Source organism: Pristiophorus japonicus, chromosome 4 (assembly GCF_044704955.1).
Source record: "Pristiophorus japonicus isolate sPriJap1 chromosome 4, sPriJap1.hap1, whole genome shotgun sequence".
In the NCBI taxonomy this organism is placed as follows: domain Eukaryota; kingdom Metazoa; phylum Chordata; class Chondrichthyes; family Pristiophoridae; genus Pristiophorus; species Pristiophorus japonicus.
In genome coordinates this window covers 157,818,231-157,836,088 of record NC_091980.1, presented here as the reverse complement: position 1 = coordinate 157,836,088, position 17,858 = coordinate 157,818,231, and the positions used below count along the sequence as shown (strand labels likewise).

Genomic DNA, 17,858 nt, shown 5'->3' with positions numbered 1-17,858 from the left:
GCCTCTACCACCCTTTCAAGTAGTGAGCTCCAGACCACAACCACCCTCTGGGTGAAGAAATTTCCCCTCGTATCCCCTCTAAACCTTCTACCAATTACTTTAAATCTATGCCCCCTGGTTAGGGGTTGCCAACTCTGGTTGGACATATCCCTGGAGGTTTAATCACCCCCCACCCAGCCCGTTTCAAACTCCAACATTTTTATAACTTAACACAGTTTTCTAATGCCCATATAATTTTTGTCCCGGGAGGGGGTGGGGGTTGCTCGCAGCAGTGTCCAGAAGATGAATCTCCAAATTGCTGGAGACTCCAGGACAATCCTGGGAAGGGTTGGTAACCCGACCCCTGGCTGTGAGGGACATAAAATCCAAGTCTATCTGTGCCATATATAGACAGAGAGATGGTTTTAAATGTCCATTGAGAGAGACAGAGAGATGGTTTTAAATGTCCATTGAGAGAGACAGAGAGATGGTTTTAAAGGTCCATTCATGTGAAATAAGAGCGGCTTTGATCGCTCTGGCCGCTGACAGGCTGGTGAAGGGACGGAGGGAGGCGGACGGCGGCTGCCCGGGCCCCCAGGCCGGGCCCTCCCTCCCGCCCGCAGTGCCCGCAAAGCCCCGCAATGCCGTACCTGGATGAACCAGAAGATGTTGTCCATGCCGCGGCCCGGGTAAGGCGGCTGTCCGTCCCGCGGGTGGCCGCCGCCGCCGGCCGGCTGCTGCCCGCCGTAGTTGTCCAGTACGTAGGCGGTGAAGCAGGCCAGCAGCAGACCGGCCGCCAGCACCAGGCTGAACACACGGAGCATCGTCCGGGGCAACCGGCGGCAGGCAGGCCACCCCGCCACTTCCGGCATCCATGGACACTCCTCCAACTCCGATAACCGCGCAGCACGCCAAGAGTCCACCCGTCAGGGCACACAGGGGGCGGGGCTGGCTGCTATGGGCAACACTCAGCTCACAACTACTTTAATTCACAGGTAAAGCCGAGTGCCCCCTTACTAAAGGGACCAGAACGCACAAATTAACGATCAACTCTAAAGGAACCTTAACAAATCAACAGCTCGACAACTATTTTAGTTGTCCGTTGTGTATCTGTAAAGCATGCACTCCCATGTTCTGCCACCAGGGAGCGCATCCCCTGAAGTCCCAAGGGATCCCAGCATCGCTTGGGAGCACTGTATATAAGCTGGCCCCTAAGGCCTGTTACTCTGGAGTGTCTTATTAAAGACTGAGGTCACTGTTACTTTAACCTCATCTGTGTTCGGAACACAATAACTGGCGACGAGTACACACATCCAACGCAAAGATGCAGCAAACTGTGGGCATCCTGGAGAAGTTCTTGGAGCATGAGGACTGGGAAGCCTATGTCGAACGGATAGACTAGTACTTTGTAGCCAACGAGCTGGACGGAGAAGGAAGCGCTGCAAAAAGGAGAGCGGTCCTCCTCATGGTCTGCGGGGCACCGACCTACAGCCTCATGAAGAATCGTCTGGCTCCGGTGAAAACCACAGATAAGTCGTATGAGGAGCTGTGTACACTGGTTCGGGAGCATCTTAACCTGAGGGAGAGCATGCTGATGGCGAGGTATCGGTTCTACACGTGCCAGCGATCTGAAGGTCAGGAAGTGGCGAGCTACGTCGCTGAGCTTAAGGTGACTTGCAGGACAAGGTGAGTTTGATGGCTACCTGGAACAAATGCTCAGAGACTTTTTTGTACTGGGCATTGGCCACGAGACCATCCTACGAAAACTTTTGACTGTAGAGACACCGACCCTCAGTAAGGCCATTGCAATAGCACAGGCGTTTATGTCCACCAGTGATAACACCAAACAAATCTCTCAGCACACAAGTGCTAGCAATGTTCATAAATTAACTGGAACTGTGTTAGCGAGCAGAAATGTACAGGGCAGAAACCACGAGTCTGCAACTACCAGCAGACCTCAGGTGACCCAGATGACTCAGAGTCCGCAACAAAGGATGAATGCAAGGCAATTCACACCTTGTTGGCGTTGTGGAGGCTTCCATTCAGCCGATTCATGCCGCTTCAAAGGGTATGTTTGCAAGAGCTGTGGAACAATGGGGCACCTCCAACGAGCTTGCAGCTCTGCAAAACCTGCTAACCACCACGTGGCAGAGGAAGATCGGTTCATGGTGGATCAAAGCAATTTCGAGCCTCAGAGAGAGGGGGCAGATGCTGAAGTACACGGGATGCACACATTTTCGACGAAATGTCCACCTATAATGGTAAATGCGAAATTGAATGGCTTACCTGTAGCCATGGAACTGGACACTGGCTCCATCATGAGTAAAAAGATGTTTGAGAGACTGTGGTGCAACAAGGCACTCAGACCAGCCCTGAGCCCCATCCACAGGAAACTGAGAGCGTACACCAAAGAGCTCATCACTGTTCTGGGCAGCGCCGTGGTCAAGGTTACCTACGAGGGCACGGTGCACGAACTGCCACTCTGGATTGTCCCGGGCAATGGCCCCACATTGCTTGGAAGGAGCTGGCTGGGCAAAATCCGCTGGAACTGGACTGACATCCGAGCGCTATCACATGTCAATGAGGCCTCATGTACCCAGGTTCTTAACAAATTTCCTTCCCTTTTCGAGCCTGGCATTGGAAACTTTTCCGGGGCGAAAGTGCGGATCCACTTGGTCCCTGAGGCACGACCCATTCACCACAAGGCGCGAGTGGTACCTCACATGATGAGGGAGAGTGTGGAAATCGAGCTGGACAGGCTGCAACGCGAGAGCGTCATCTCCCCAGTGGAATTCAGCGAGTGGGCCAGCCCAATTGTTCCAGTACTCAAAAGTGATGGCACGGTCAGGATTTGCGATGATTATAAAGTAACTATTAATCGTTTCTCGTTACAGGACCAATACCTGCTACCTAAAGCAGACGACCTATTTGCGACGCTGGCAGGAGGCAAGACATTCACCAAGCTCGACCTGACTTCGGCCTACATGACGCAGGAGCTGGAGGAGTCTTCGAAGGGACTCACCTGCATCAACACGCACAAGGGATTGTTCATCTACAACAGATGCCCGTTTGGAATTCGGTCGGCTGCAGTGATCTTCCAGAGAAACATGGAGAGCCTACTCAAGTCGGTACCACGCACGGTGGTTTGTCAGGGCGACATATTGGTCAGGGGTCGGGACACCGTCGAGCATTTACAAAACCTGGAGGAGGTCCTCCAGCGACTGGATCGCGTAGGGCTGCGGCTGAAGAGGTCAAAATGTGTCTTCATGGCAACAGAAGTGGAGTTTTTGGGGAGAAACATCACGGCGGACGGCATTCGGCCCACAGACGCCAAGACGTCGTTCCTGGGACTCCTCAACTATTTTGGTAACTTCCTACCGGCGTTATGCACCCTTTTAGAGCCCCTACATGTGTTATTGTGTAAAGGTGAGAACTGGGTATGGGGAAAAAAAACAAGTAATTGCTTTTGAGAAAGCCAGAAACATTTTGTGCTCCAACAAGCTGCTTGTATTGTATAACCCGTGTAAAAGACTTGTGCTAGCATGTGATGCGTCGTCATACGGAGTCGGTTGTGTTTTACAACAAGCTAAAGTTGTGGGAAAGTTGCAACCTGTTGCCTATGCCTCCAGGAGCTTGTCTAAGGCCGAGAGGGCCTACAGCATAATTGAGAAAGAGGCATTAGCGTGTGTGTTCGGGGTAAAGAAAATCCACCGGTCCCACACAGGAGATTAATGTGCAAAGTTAAAGCACATGGGATTGGGGGCAGTGTGCTGACGTGGATTGAGAACTGGTTGGCAGACAGGAAGCAAAGAGTAGGAGTAAATGGGTACTTTTCAGAATGGCAGGCAGTGACTAGTGGGGTACCGCAAGGTTCTGTGCTGGGGCCCCAGCTGTTTACATTGTACATTAATGATTTAGACGAGGGGATTAAATGTAGTATCGCCAAATTTGCAGATGACACTAAGTTGAGTGGCAGTGTGAGCTGCGAGGAGGATGCTATGAGGCTGCAGAGCGACTTGGATAGGTTAGGTGAGTGAGCAAATGCATGGCAGGTGAAGTATAATGTGGATAAATGTGAGGTTATCCACTTTGGTGGTAAAAACAGAGAGACAGACTATTATCTGAATGGTGACAGATTAGGAAAAGGGGAGGTGCAACGAGACCTGGGTGTCATGGTACATCAGTCATTGAAGGTTGGCATGCAGGTACAGCAGGCGGTTAAGAAAGCAAATGGCATGTTGGCCTTCATAGCGAGGGGATTTGAGTACAGGAGCAGGGAGGTGTTACTACAGTTGTACAGGGCCTTGGTGAGGCCACACCTGGCGTATTGTGTACAGTTTTGGTCTCCTAACTTGAGGAAGGACATTCTTGCTATTGAGGGAGTGCAGCGAAGGTTCACCAGACTGATTCCCGGCATGGCGGGACTGACATATCAAGAAAGACTGGATCAACTGGGCTTGTATTCACTGGAGTTCAGAAGAATGAGAGGGGATCTCATAGAAACGTTTAAAAATTCTGACGGGCTTAGACAAGTTAGATGCTGGAAGAATGTTCCCAATGTTGGGGAAGTCCAGAACCAGGGGTCACAGTCTAAGGATAAGCCATTTAGGACCGAGATGAGGAGAAACTTCTTCACCCAGAGAGTGGTGAACCTGTGGAATTCTCTACCACAGAAAGTTGTTGAGGCCAATTCACTAAATATATTCAAAAAGGAGTTCGATGTAGTCCTTACTACTAGGGGGATCAAGGGGTATGGCGAGAAAGCAGGAATGGGGTACTGAAGTTGCATGTTCAGCCATGAACTCATTGAATGGCGGTGCAGGCTCGAAGGGCCGAATGGCCTACTCCTACACCTATTTTCTATGTTTCTATCAGTACTTGTTTGGCTTCAAATTTGAACTGGAAACCGATCACAAGCCCCTCATATTCCTGTTCACTGAAAACAAGGGGATAAATACTAATGCCTCAGCCTGCATACAAAGGTGGGCACTCACGCTATCAGCGTATAACTATACCATCCGCCACAGGCCAGGCACCGAGAACTGTGCGGATGCTCTCAGTTGGCTACCATTGCTCACCACGGGGGTGAAAATGGCGCAGCCTGCAAACTTGTTGATGGTGGCGCAGCCCACAGACTTGTTGATGGTTATGGAAGCATTTGAAAATGATAAATCACCTGTCACGGCCCGCCAGATTAGGACTCGGACCAGCCAAGATCCTCTGCTGTCCCAATAAAAAACTGTGTACTGCATGGGAGCTGGGCCAGTATCCCCGTTAAAATGCAAGAGCTAATCAAGCTGTCCATTCAGGCAGACTGCCTGTTGTGGGGTAACCGCGTAGTACTACCCAAAAAGGGCAGGTAGACATTCATCTCGGATCTCCACAGCCCGGGTATAGTAATGATGAAAGCGATAGCCAGATCCCACGTGTGGTGGCCCGGCATCGACTCTGACGTAGAGTCCTGTGTACAGCAGTGCAGCGTGTGTGCTCAGTTGGGCAACGCGCCCAGAGAGGCACCACTAAGTTTGTGGTCCCGGCCCTCCAGACCATGGTCGAGGATCCATGTCGACTATGCGGGCCCGTTTCTCGGTAAAATGTTCCTGGTGGGGTGGATGCTTTTTCAAAATGGATTGAATGTGAAATAATGTCAGGAAGCACCGCCATCGCCACCATTGAAAGCCTGAGGGCCATGTTTTCCACCCACAGCCTGCCTGACATACTGGTCAGTGACAACATGTTTCACCAGTGCCGAATTTAAAGAATTCATGACCCGTAATGGGATCAAACATGTCACCTCGGCCCTGTTTAAACCAGCCTCCAATGGGCAGGCAGAGCAGGCAGTAGAAACAAACAAACAGAGCCTTAAACGAGTCACAGAATGCTCACTCCAAACCCGCCTGTCCCAAGTACTGCTCAGCTACCGCACGAGACCCCACTCGCTCACAGGGGTGCTACCGGCTGAGCTACTCATGAAAAGGACACTTAAAACCAGACTCTCACTGGTTCACCCCAAACTGCATGATCAGTTAGAGAGCAGGTGGCAGCGACAAACTGTAAACAATGGTCGCGCCACTGTGTCACAGGAAATTGATCTGAATGACCCTGTGTATGTGCTAAACTATGGACATGGTCCCAAGTGGATCACGGGCACGGTGCTAGCTAAAGAAGGGAGTAGGGTGTTTGTAGTCAAACTAGACAACTCTTTTTGGGGGAGACAAATTAAACATTAGATCGAGTGCCCCCCGATCTGGGGGACACTCCAGACACTTTTAACTGCCCTCTTTTTTTTAATTTATGTTGTTTTTTGGGGTTTTTTAAAAAAAATTTGGGGGCATTAAAATCATATAATTTACAAGTGCCCCCTATAAAAGGGGAGGGAGACACTAAAACCCGGCAATTAAAACAAATTGAACTTTAAAACATAAAATCAAATTAAAATTTGGTTGCCGGGTGTGATAATGCACTCCAGTCCCTCCGGCGCCCACCTCTCGCGGAAGGCCGCGAAACAATCAGCAACCAGGTCATGTGATCAAGGACGCCCAATCGGAGCATTTCGCTAGTGCAAATAAGCAGCTCCTTTGTTTTTATATAGCACCTTTCACAACCGCCGGATGTCTCAATGCGCTTTACGGTCAATGAAGTACGTTTGGAGTGTAGTCACTGATGTAATGTGGGAAACGCAGCAGCCAATTTGCGCACAGCAAGCTCCCACAAACAACAATGTGATAATGACCAGATAATCTGGGTTTTTTTGTTATGTTGGTTGAGGGATAAATATTGGTCAGGACACCAGGGATAACTCCCCTGCTCTTCTTCAAAATAGTGCCATGGGAATTTTTACATCCACCTGAGACAGCAGATGGGGCCTCGGTTTAACGTCTCATCCGAAAGACAGCACCTCTGACAGTGCAGCACTCCCTCAGCACTGCACTGGGAGTGTCAGCCTAGATTTATGTGCTTAAGTCCCTGGAGTGGGACTTGAATCCACAACCTTCTGACTTCGAGGCGATTGTGCTACCCACTGAGCCACAGCTGACACTTGATGAGGCACTTGAGTGTAAAGTAGCCAAGTTTGCTGACGATACAAAGATGGGAGGAGAAGCAATGTGTGAGGAGGACACAAAAAATCTGCAAAAGGACATAGACAGGCTAAGTGAGTGGGCAAAAATTTGGCAGATGGAGTATAATGTTGGAAAGTGTGAGGTCCTGCACTTAGGCAGAAAAACTCAAAGAGCAAGTTATTATTTAAATGGAGAAAGATTGCAACGTGCTGCAGTACAGCGGGACCTGGGGGTACTTGTGCATGAAACGCAAAAGGATAGTATGCATGATCAGGAAGACCAATGGAATCTTGGCCTTTATTGCAAAGGGGATGGAGTATAAAAGCAGGGAAGTCTTGCTACAGCTATATAAGGTATTTGTGAGGTCACACCTGGAATACTGCGTGCAGTTTTGGATTCCATATTTACGAAAGGATATACTTGCTTTGGAGGCAGTTCAGAGAAGGTTCACTAGGTTGATTCCGGAGATGAGAGGATTGACATATGAGGAAAGATTGAGTAGGTTGGACCTCCACTCATTGAAATTCAGAAGAATAAGAAGTGATCTTATCAAAATGTATAAGATTATGAGGGGGCTTGATAAGGTGGATGCAGAGAGGATGTTTCCCCTGATGAGGGAGACTAGAACTAGAGGGCATGATCTTAGAATAAGGGGCTGCCTATTTAAAACAGAGATGAGGAGAAATTTCTTCTCTGAGGGTTGTAAATCTGTGGAATTCGCTGCCTCAGAGAGCTGTGGAAGTTGAGACATTGAATGAATTTAAGACAGAAATAGACAGTTTCTTAACCGATAAGGGGTTATGGAGAGCGGGCGGGGAAGTGGAGCTGAGTCCATGATCAGATCAGCCATGATCTTATTGAATGGCGGAGCAGGCTCGAGGGGCCGTATGGCCTACTCCTGCTCCTATTTCTTATGTTCTTTTGAGTCATCTGGAGAGCTGGCCTTCTTGTTCTGAGAGCAGAGAAGGTTAAGGGGAGATGTAATAGAGGTACTGAAATAAGGAGAAACTGTTTGCACTGTACGGAAGGTCACTGTAAATTTGCAGATGACACCAATAATCAATACTGAGGAGGACTGCATCAAATTACAGGTGGACATTAATAAACTTGCAGAATGGGCATATAATTGGCAAATGAATTTCAACACAGATAAATGAGAGGTTGTGCACTTTGATAGGAAGAATCGGGAAAGAAAGAAAGATTTGAATTTATATAGCGCCTTTCGCAGCTGCCGGACGTTCCAAATGCTTTACAGCCAATGAAATACTTTTGGAATGTAGTCACTGTTGTAATGTGGGATACGCCAATTTGAGCACAGCAAGCTCCCATATCAGCAATGTGATAATGACCAGATAATTTATTCTATTTTTTTGTTATGTTAAGGGATCTCGGATACAAATACACAAATCACTAAACGTTGCGACACAGGTTAGCAAGGCCATTAAAAAAAGCAAACCAAGCACTAGGGTTTATTTCTTGTGGTATAGAATTGGAAAGTATGGAAGTTATGCTGAACTTTTATTGAACCTTGGTTAGACCGCACTTGGAGCACTGCATACAGTTCTGGTCAACATATTATAAAAAGGATATAGAGGCACTGGAGAGGGTGCAGAGAAGATTTACAAGGATGATAGCAGAATGCAAGGGTATACATATCAGGAAAGGATGAACAGGCTGGGTCTCTTTTCTCTTGGAAAAAGAAGGCTGAGGGGTGACCTAATAGAGTTCTTTAAAATGATGAAAGGTTTTGATAGAGTGGATACAGAGAGAATGTTTCCACTTGTGAGGAAGAGTATAACTAGAGGCCAACGATAAGATAGTCACCAAGAAATCCAATAGGGAATTCAGAAGAAATTTCTTACCCAAAGAGCCCGCAGGGAGTGGTTGAAGTGAATAGTATAGATGCATCTAAGAGGAGGCCAGACTACCATATGAGGGAGAAGGGAATAGAGGGTTATGCTGATAGATTTAAATGAGGAAAGACGGGAGGGGGCTCGAGTGGAGCATAAATGTCGGCATGGATTGGTTGGGCCGAATGGCCTGTTTCTGTGTCGTATATCCTATGTAATCCTATGTAATAACCAGAGGATACAGATTTAAGGTCATTGGTAAAAGAACCAGGGAGCGGGGAGAGGAGACATTTTTTACGCAGCGAGTTGTGGTGATCTGGAACGCTCTGCCTGAAAGGGCGGTGGGAGCAGATTCAATACTAATGTTCAAAAGGGAATTGGATATATACTTGAAAAGAAAACAGTTGCAGGGCTATGGGGAAAGGGCGGGGGAGGGGGACTAATTGGACAGCCCTTTCAAAGAGCACAGGCACGATGGGCCGAATGGCCTCCTTCTGTGCTGTGAGATTCTGTGATTCTAAAAGTCACTGGGAAAACTGAAGGCAGAGGATGGGTTACACCGAGGGTGGAGAAGTTAAAGAAAGAGAGAACTTGTATTTATATAGCGCTTTTCAGGATCTTGGAAGGTCCCAAAGCCCTACAGCCAATGAAGTACATTTTGAAGTGTGGTCACTGTTGTACGAAATTTGGCACTAAATCAGCATACAGCAAACTCCCACAAGCAGCATTAAAATAAAGAAAAGACTTTTTCATTTATATAGCACCTTTCACGACCACTGGACATCGCAAAACTCTTTACATCTGTTATGTATGGCTGCCTGGGGTTACCAGATACCAGAGGGCGCTACTGTCAGAGGTCATTGGGCTGTATGTGCGAGTGCGCGGTCTCAGGTGTCTATAAGCACAGGTATTATGACACGCAGGTACTTTGGGCGCGAGTAAAGCTGGATCAGGTTTACACCTGACGCAGTTTACAGTAACAAGACTCTTGAGTCATTACATTTGGCGACGAGGTAAATTAAAAACCTTCGCATATACAATGGGCATTATTGGAATTCTTCACAAATTCATGGAGGGCGAGGATTGGGCAGATTTCGTTGACCACCTGGATCAATATTTTGTGGCCAATAAAATGGAGGGAGAGGCTGATGCAGTTCGGTGCAGGGTGGTTTTCTTCACCATTTGTGGTCATAAAGTTTATGGCCTCATGAAGAACCTTCTCTTGTCTTTATGTCCAATGGACAAAGAGTACGAGGATTTGTGTGCTTTGCTGTGTGACCATCTTAAGCCAAAAGAGGGAATCATCATATCACACTATCACTTCTACACGCATGTTTGTGCTGAGGGCCAGGATGTGTTGGGATACATCGCCGACCTACGACGTCTTGCTGAGCCGTGTAAATTCGGGAACATGTTAGAAGTTATGCTGCAAGATTTCTTCGTGATAGGCATCAACCACGATGTGATTCTTCGGAAGTTATTGGTCGAGAACTAAAAACGATCAATTGTGCCGATGCACTGAGCCGTCTGCCTTTGTCTACACTTGATATGAAGAGACCTCAACCTGCAGATCTACTGTTAGTGATGGATGCTTTTAAGAGTGAAGGAACTTCTGTCACTGCTCAACAAGTTAGGATCTGGACCAGCCATGACCCTACCTTATTGGTTGTGAAATGTTGTGTCCTCAGTGGTGATTGGTCTGCAATACCTATGGAGATGTGTGAGGAGACCAAACCTTACAACCGTCACAAAGATGAGCTGTCCATTCAGTCAGATTGTTTGCTGTGGGGTAATCGTGTCATCATGCCGAAGAAAGGTAGAGAAAAATTTGTACGAGAGCTACATAGCACTCATCCCGGTATTGTCATGATGAAAGCCATTGCTAGGTCTCATGTATGGTGGCCTGGAATTGACTCTGATCTGGAATCATGCCTGCATCAGTGCAATACTTGCATGCAGCTAAGTAAAGTACCAGCGGAATCTCCGCTGAGTCTTTGGTCGTTGCCATACAAACCATGGTCGAGGATACACATTGATTTTGCGGGTCCTTTCCTGGGAAAGATGTTTTTTGTTGTGGTGGATGCATATTCAAAGTGGATAGAGTGTATTATTATGTCATCCAGCACATCTACAGCCACTATTGAGAGCCTTCGTGTCATGTTTGCTACTCATGGTTTGTCTGACATTGTTGTGAGCGACAACAGAACTTGCTTCACAAGTCTGGAGTTTCAAGAGTTCATGAAACTCAATGGTATTAAACATGTGAGGTCAGCCCCATTCAAACCTGCTTCTAATGGTCAAGCAGAGCGTGCTGTTCAAACAATCAAGCAAAGTATGAAACGTGTATCTCAGGGTTCACTGCAGACTGGTTTGTTATGTATATTGCTCAGTTACAGAACACAACCTCATACGCTTACTGGGATCCTCCCTGCTGAACTACTGATGAAGAGAAATCTCAAGACCAAGCTTTCTCTTGTTCATCCTGATTTGAATGATCATGTTGAAAACAGACGTCAAAGTCAGCAAGGGTATCATGATCATGCTGCTGTGTCACGTGATATTTCTGTTAATGATCCAGTTTATGGTCAAGGTCCAAAGTGGATCACTGGTACTGTTACAGCCAAGGAGAACATAAGAACATAAGAACATAAGAATTAGGAACAGAAGTAGGCCATCTAGCCCCTCGAGCCTGCTCCGCCATTCAATAAGATCATGGCTGAGGAGGGTAACAGAGTGTTTATTGTCGTGTTCAAGAATGGGCAAACATGCAGGCAAAATATTGACTAGGTAAAACTGCGGCACACGGATGAACTGGAACCGTTTGAAGAAGATGCAGTCAGTGACCAACCAACCAATGTTCATTCATCAGAGGACTCTGCTGTCATTCCTGAACCTGGACCTTCAGTCTCGAATGTGGTCATTACCACTTCCATCAGATCGCTTACTCGGCCTTCAGTCGCAACTGACTCAGAACGCTCGCCGAGAACTAAAGTTGAACTGAGGCGATCAACTCGTGAGCAGAAAGTCCCAGACCGTCTTAATTTGTAAAAAGACTGATATTAAGATCTTGAAAGGGAATGTTGTTATGTATTGATGCCTGGGGTCACCAGACACCAGAGGCCGCTACTGTTGGAGGTCATTGGGCTGTATGTGCATGTGCGCTGTCACAGGTGTATATAAACGCGGGTACTATGTCACGCGAATAAAGATGGATCAGGTTTACGCCTGACGCAGTTTACAGTAACAAGACTCGAGTCATTATATCAGCCAATGAAGTACTTTTGGAATGTAGTCACTGTTGTAATGTGGGAAATGCGGCAGCCAATTTACACACATCAAGCTCCCACAAACAGCTATGTGATAATGACCAGTTAATCTGTTTTTGCTTTGTTGATTGAGGGATAAATATTGGCCAGGACAGTGGGGATAACCCCACTGCTCTTCTTCGAAATAATGCTATGGGATCTGTTATGTCCACTTGAGAGAGCAGACGGGGCCTCGGTTTAATGTCTCATCCGAAAGGCGGCACCTCCGACAGTGCAGCACTCTGTCAGTGCTGCACTGGATTGTCATCCTAGATTCATGTGCTCAAGTCCCTGGAGTGGGACTTGAACCCACAACCTTCTGACTCAGAGGCAATGAGCTACTGCTGACACAGCTGAGAGAACTGACCAGATCATCTGTTTTACGGACATTGATTTAGGGATTAATATTGGCCAGAACATCGGAAGAACTCCCATGCAATCTTTTATGTCCATCTAAAAGGGCAAATAGGACTTCAGCTTAACGTCTCAACCAAAAGACAGCACCTCCAACAGTGCCGCACTCCCTCAGTACTGCACTGAAGTGTCGGCCTGGATTAAGTGCTGAAGTCTGGAATGGGGCTTGAACGCACAACTTTCTGACTTCGAGATGAGAGTGCTACCACTGAACCAAGGCTGACATCTTACACAAAGGACTGTGTTGAGGAAGGATGGTGAAAGTTTAAGATGGACTGGAAGGGAAAGATTTGCACTAGAAGAACTTCAAGGAGAGCTCAGGAAGTGAGGGAAGCGCATTGTGAGGATTGAGGATAGCTAACACTGGGAGAACTTGGATTCTGTTACACTCATAATAAGTGGTCAGACCGAGTACTGCGTGTAATGAGCAAGTGTAATGTTAGCTCCTTTATTGCAATTCCAGAGTGCAGGTACCTCGTGGGTGGCCTGCTTATATACCGTGCTCCCAAGGGATGCTGGGATCCCTTGGGACTCCAACAGATGGGCCCTCTGGTGGTCAGGTGTGATGCAGGTTACAAAGGGGTTAAATACATTACATCATTCCCCCGTGAAGTCAACAGTACACTTATTTACAAGGTGATATGATCTGGGGCTTTGCGCTCCCTTGTCGATTGTCTCAGTACAAATGCTGGTGACGGTGGGTTGGTCAGTTTTTCACTGGACTGTTGGGCAGCCAGCCTTGCTGGGCTGCTGGGGATGATGAGTTCGGTTTTCGTGGTCAACCATGATATCGGTTGTCACTTGTGTCTGTGTTGGAAGGTCAAAGTTGGTGGGGTCCTTGTCAGGTTGTACGTAGCTGTTGCTGAACCGCAATTTGATTTGGTCCAAATGTTTCCTGTGCGTTTGTCCTTTGGTCAGTTTGACCTGAAACACCCTACTCCTCTCTTTGGCTGTGACCGTGCCGGCGAGCCATTTGGGACCATGTCCATAATGGAGCACAAATACAGGATCATTAATCTCAATATCGCGTGACAAATTTGCGCGGTCATGGTCCACACTTTGTTGATGTCGCTTGCTCTCCACGTGATCATGGAGATCAGGGTGGACAAGAGAGAGCCTTGTTTTGTGCGCCTTTTTCACGAGCAGCTCAGCTGGGGGAATCTCGGTGAGTGAGTGGAGTCCGGTGAAGTAGCTGAATAGTACTCGAAACAACCGGGTCTGCAGGGAGCCTTCCGACACACGTTTCAAGCTTTGCTTGATGGTCTGAACTGCCCGTTCTGCCTGGCCGTTGGATGCGAACTTGAACGGGGCAGATGTAACATGTTTGATCCCGTTGCGGGTCATGAATTCCTTGAATTCAGCACTGGTGAAGCACGGCCCATTGTCACTAACTAGGACATCAAGCAAGCCGTGCGTGGCAAACATGGCTCGTAGGCTTTCAGTGGTGGCCGCGGATGTGCTTTCAGACATTATTACACATTCAATCCATTTTGAGTAAGCATCCACGACAACCAAAAACATTTTTCCTAGGAATGGGCTCGCATAGTCTACATGGATCCTTGACCACGGATTGGATGGTCATGACCACAAACTTAGCATAGAAACATAGAAACATAGAAAATAGGTGCAGATGTAGGCTATTCGGCCCTTCGAGCCTGCACCACCATTCAATAAGATCATGGCTAATCATTCCCTCAGTACCCCTGTCCTGCTTTCTCTCCATACCCCTTAATCCCTTTACCCGTAAGGGCCATATCTAACTCCCTCTTGAATGTATCCAATGAACTGGCTTCAACACCTCTCTGCGGTAGGGAATTTCACAGGTTTAACAACTCTCTAAGTGAAGAAGTTTCTCCTCATCTCAGTCCTAAATGGCCTACCCCTTATCCTTAGACTGTGTCCCCTGGTTCTGGACTTCCCCAACATCGGGAACATTCTTCCCGCATCTAACCTGTCCAGTCCCGTCAGAATCTTATACGTTTCTGTGAGATCCCCTCTCATCCTTCTAAACTCCAGTGAACACAGGCCTAGTCGATCCAATCTCTCCTCATATGTCAGTCCAGCCATCCCTGGAATCAGTCTGGTGAACGTTCGCTGCACTCCCTCAATAACAAGAACGTCCTTCCTCAGATTAGAACACCAAAACTGAACACAATATTCCAGGTGAGGCCTCACCAAGGCCCTGCACAGTTGCAGTAAGACCTCCCTGCTTCTATACTCAAATCCCCTAGCTATGAAGGCCAGCATACCATTTGCCTTCTTCACTGCCTGCTGTACTTGCATGCCAATTTTCAATGACTGATGAACATGACACCCAGGTCTTGTTGCACCTCCCCTTTTCCTAATCTGCTATCATTCAGATAATATTCTGCCTTCCAGTTTTTGCCACCAAAGTGGATAACCTCACATTTATCCACATTATACTGCATCTGCCATGCATTTGCCCACTCATCTAACCTGTCCAAATCACCCTGCAGCCTCTTAGCATCCTCCTCACAGCTCACACCGCCACCTAGTTTAGTGTCATCTGCAAACTTGGAGATATTACACTCAATTTCTTCATCTAAATCATTAATGCATATTGTAAATAGCTGGGGTCCCAGCACTGAGCCCTGCGGCACCCCACTAGTCACTGCCTGCCATTCTGAAAAGGGCCCGTTTATCCCGACTCTCTGCTTCCTGTCTGCCAACCAGTTCTCTATCCACATCAGTACATTAACCCCAATACCATATGCTTTAATTTTTCACACCAATCTCTTGTGTGGGACCTTGTCAAAAGCCTTTTGAAAGTCCAAATACACCACATCCACCGGTTCTCCCTTGTCCACTCTACTAGTTACATCCTCAAAAAATTCCAGAAGATTTGTCAAGCATGATTTCCCTTTTATAAATCCATGCTGACTTGGACCGATCCTGTCACTGCTTTCCAAATGCGCTGCTATTTCATCTTTAATAATTGATTCCAACATTTTCCCCACTACTGATGTCAGGCTAACCGGTTTATAATTACCCGTTTTCTCTCTCCCTCCTTTTTTAAAAAGTGGTGTTGCATTAGCTACCCTCCAGTCTATAGGAACTGATCCAGAGTCGATAGACTCTTGGAAAATGATCACCAATGCATTCACTATTTCTATGGCCACTTCCTTAAGCACTCTGGGATGCAGACTGTCAGGCCCCAGGGATTTATCGGCCTTCAATCCCATCAATTTCCCGAACACAGTTTCCCGCCTAATAAGGATATCCTTCAGTTCCTCCTTCTCACTAGACCCTCGGTCCCCTAGTACTTCCGGAAGGTTATTTGTGTCTTCCTTCGTGAAGACAGAACCAAAGTATTTGTTCAACTGGTCTGCCATTTCTTTGTTCCCCATTATAAATTCACCTGAATCCGACTGCAAGGGACCTACATTTGTCTTCACTAATCTTTTTTTCTTCACATATCTATAGAAGCTTTCGCAGTCAGTTTTTATGTTCCCGGCAAGCTTCCTCTCATACTCTATTTCCCCCCTCCTAGTTAAACCCTTTGTCCTCCTCTGCTGAATTCTAAATTTCTCCCAGACCTCAGGTTTGCTGCTTTTTCTGACCAATTTATATGCCTCTTCCTTGGATTTAACACTATCCTTAATTTCCCTTGTTAGCCACAGTTGAGCCACCTTCTCTGTTTTATTTTTCCTGCATACAGTGATGTACAATTGTTGAAATTCATCCATGTGATCTTTAAATGTTTGCCATTGCCTATCCACCGTCAACCCTTTAAGTATCATTTGCCAGTCTATTCTAGCCAATTCACGCCTCATACCATCGAAGTTACCTTTCCTTAAGTTCAGGACCCTTGTCTCTGAATTAACTGTGTCACTCTCTGTCTTAATAAAGAATTCTACCATATTATGGTCACTCTTCCCCAAGGGGCCTCGCACAACAGGGAGAAAGGACTAGAGGGTATGCTGATAGGGTTAAATGAAGAGGGGTGGGAGGGAGGCTCCAACATGGACCATTTGGGACAAATGGCCTGTTTCTGTGCTGTACATTCTATGTAAGGCACGGGCCCAACGATCACTTGTACAATAATATCTGTGGGATGAAGTTAGAATTAGTTCAGCATTCTCAAAATTCTCACTGAAATTAAGTTTTCAAATCTGATAGATACCTCCATGAGCAATTACTGCATTAACTGTGCCAAATATAGTCAGGATATTGAATGAACTCTTTCACCATCTCATTTGCTTTGAAGTCTTCAAAGTTATTACAGGAGCAATTGCTGCGCAGCAACTGAAAAGCTTGGGTAAACCTTACGACAAAGGGAGGCTTCCACAGACATCAATAAGATTCTTTTTACAAACAAAAATAGCTATCATAGTTATGTTTCTCAGACAAAAGAGAAAAATATGTGAAGTATTTGTGAAATGGAGAAGATATGCTTCTTGAGAAAGAATGTGAACTTGAAAATGCTGCCAATGAAAGCCATCAACATCTGACTCATGCATGAATGAGGATTAAAGGTGTGTGTTGTATTAGGGCATTTTTAAGCAGACATTTTTCTCACGGCCTGCTGGAAATTTGATTTAAAGGCCTGTTGTTTCCTATGTTTATATAGACGACGAGATTCAACACCGCCTCCAGTGCGCCAGTGCAGTCTTCAGCTAACTGAGGAAAAGAGTGTTCGAAGGGCCGAATAGCCTATTCCTGCACCGATTTTCTATGTTTGAAGACCAGGCCCTCAAAACTGCCACAAGCTCATGGTCTACAGGGCTGTAGTAATACCCGCCCTCCTGTATGGCTCAGAGACATGGACCATAGACACCTCAAGTCGCTGGAGAAATACCACCAGCGATGCCTCCGCAAGATCCTACAAATCGCCTGGGAGGACAGACGCATCAACATTAGCGTCCTCAACCAGGCCAACATCCCCAGCATTGAAGCACTGACCACACTTGATCAGCTCCGCTGGGCAGGCCACATTGTTCGTATGCCAGATACGAGACTCCCAAAGCAAACGCTCTACTCTGAACTCCTTCACGGCAAATGAGCCAAAGGTGGGCAGAGGACACCCTCAAAGCCTCCCTGATAAAGTGCAATTATCCCCACCGACACCTGGGAATCCCTGGCCAAAGACCGCCCTAAGTGAAGGAAGTGCATCCGGGAGGGCGCTGAGCACCTCGAGTCTTATTGCTGAGAGCATGCAGAAAACAAGCGCAGGCAGCAGAAGGAGCGTGCGGCAAACCTGTCCCACCCACCCCTTCCCTCAATGACTA

General features: G+C 47.1%; 1 protein-coding gene across 1 annotated transcript in view; it reads right to left on the bottom strand.

Annotated features, from left to right (window-relative positions):
* The window catches only part of tmem62 (transmembrane protein 62), a 51,782-nt gene extending 50,895 nt beyond the window's left edge, over window positions 1-887 (bottom strand). Inside the window, exon 1 of the mRNA XM_070878718.1 lies at window positions 630-887. Within this exon, the coding sequence (XP_070734819.1) occupies window positions 630-851 (222 nt within the window). The 5' untranslated portion in view covers window positions 852-887. The remainder of the gene's footprint in view (window positions 1-629) is intronic.
* Between the last annotated feature and the right edge of the window lie 16,971 nt (window positions 888-17,858).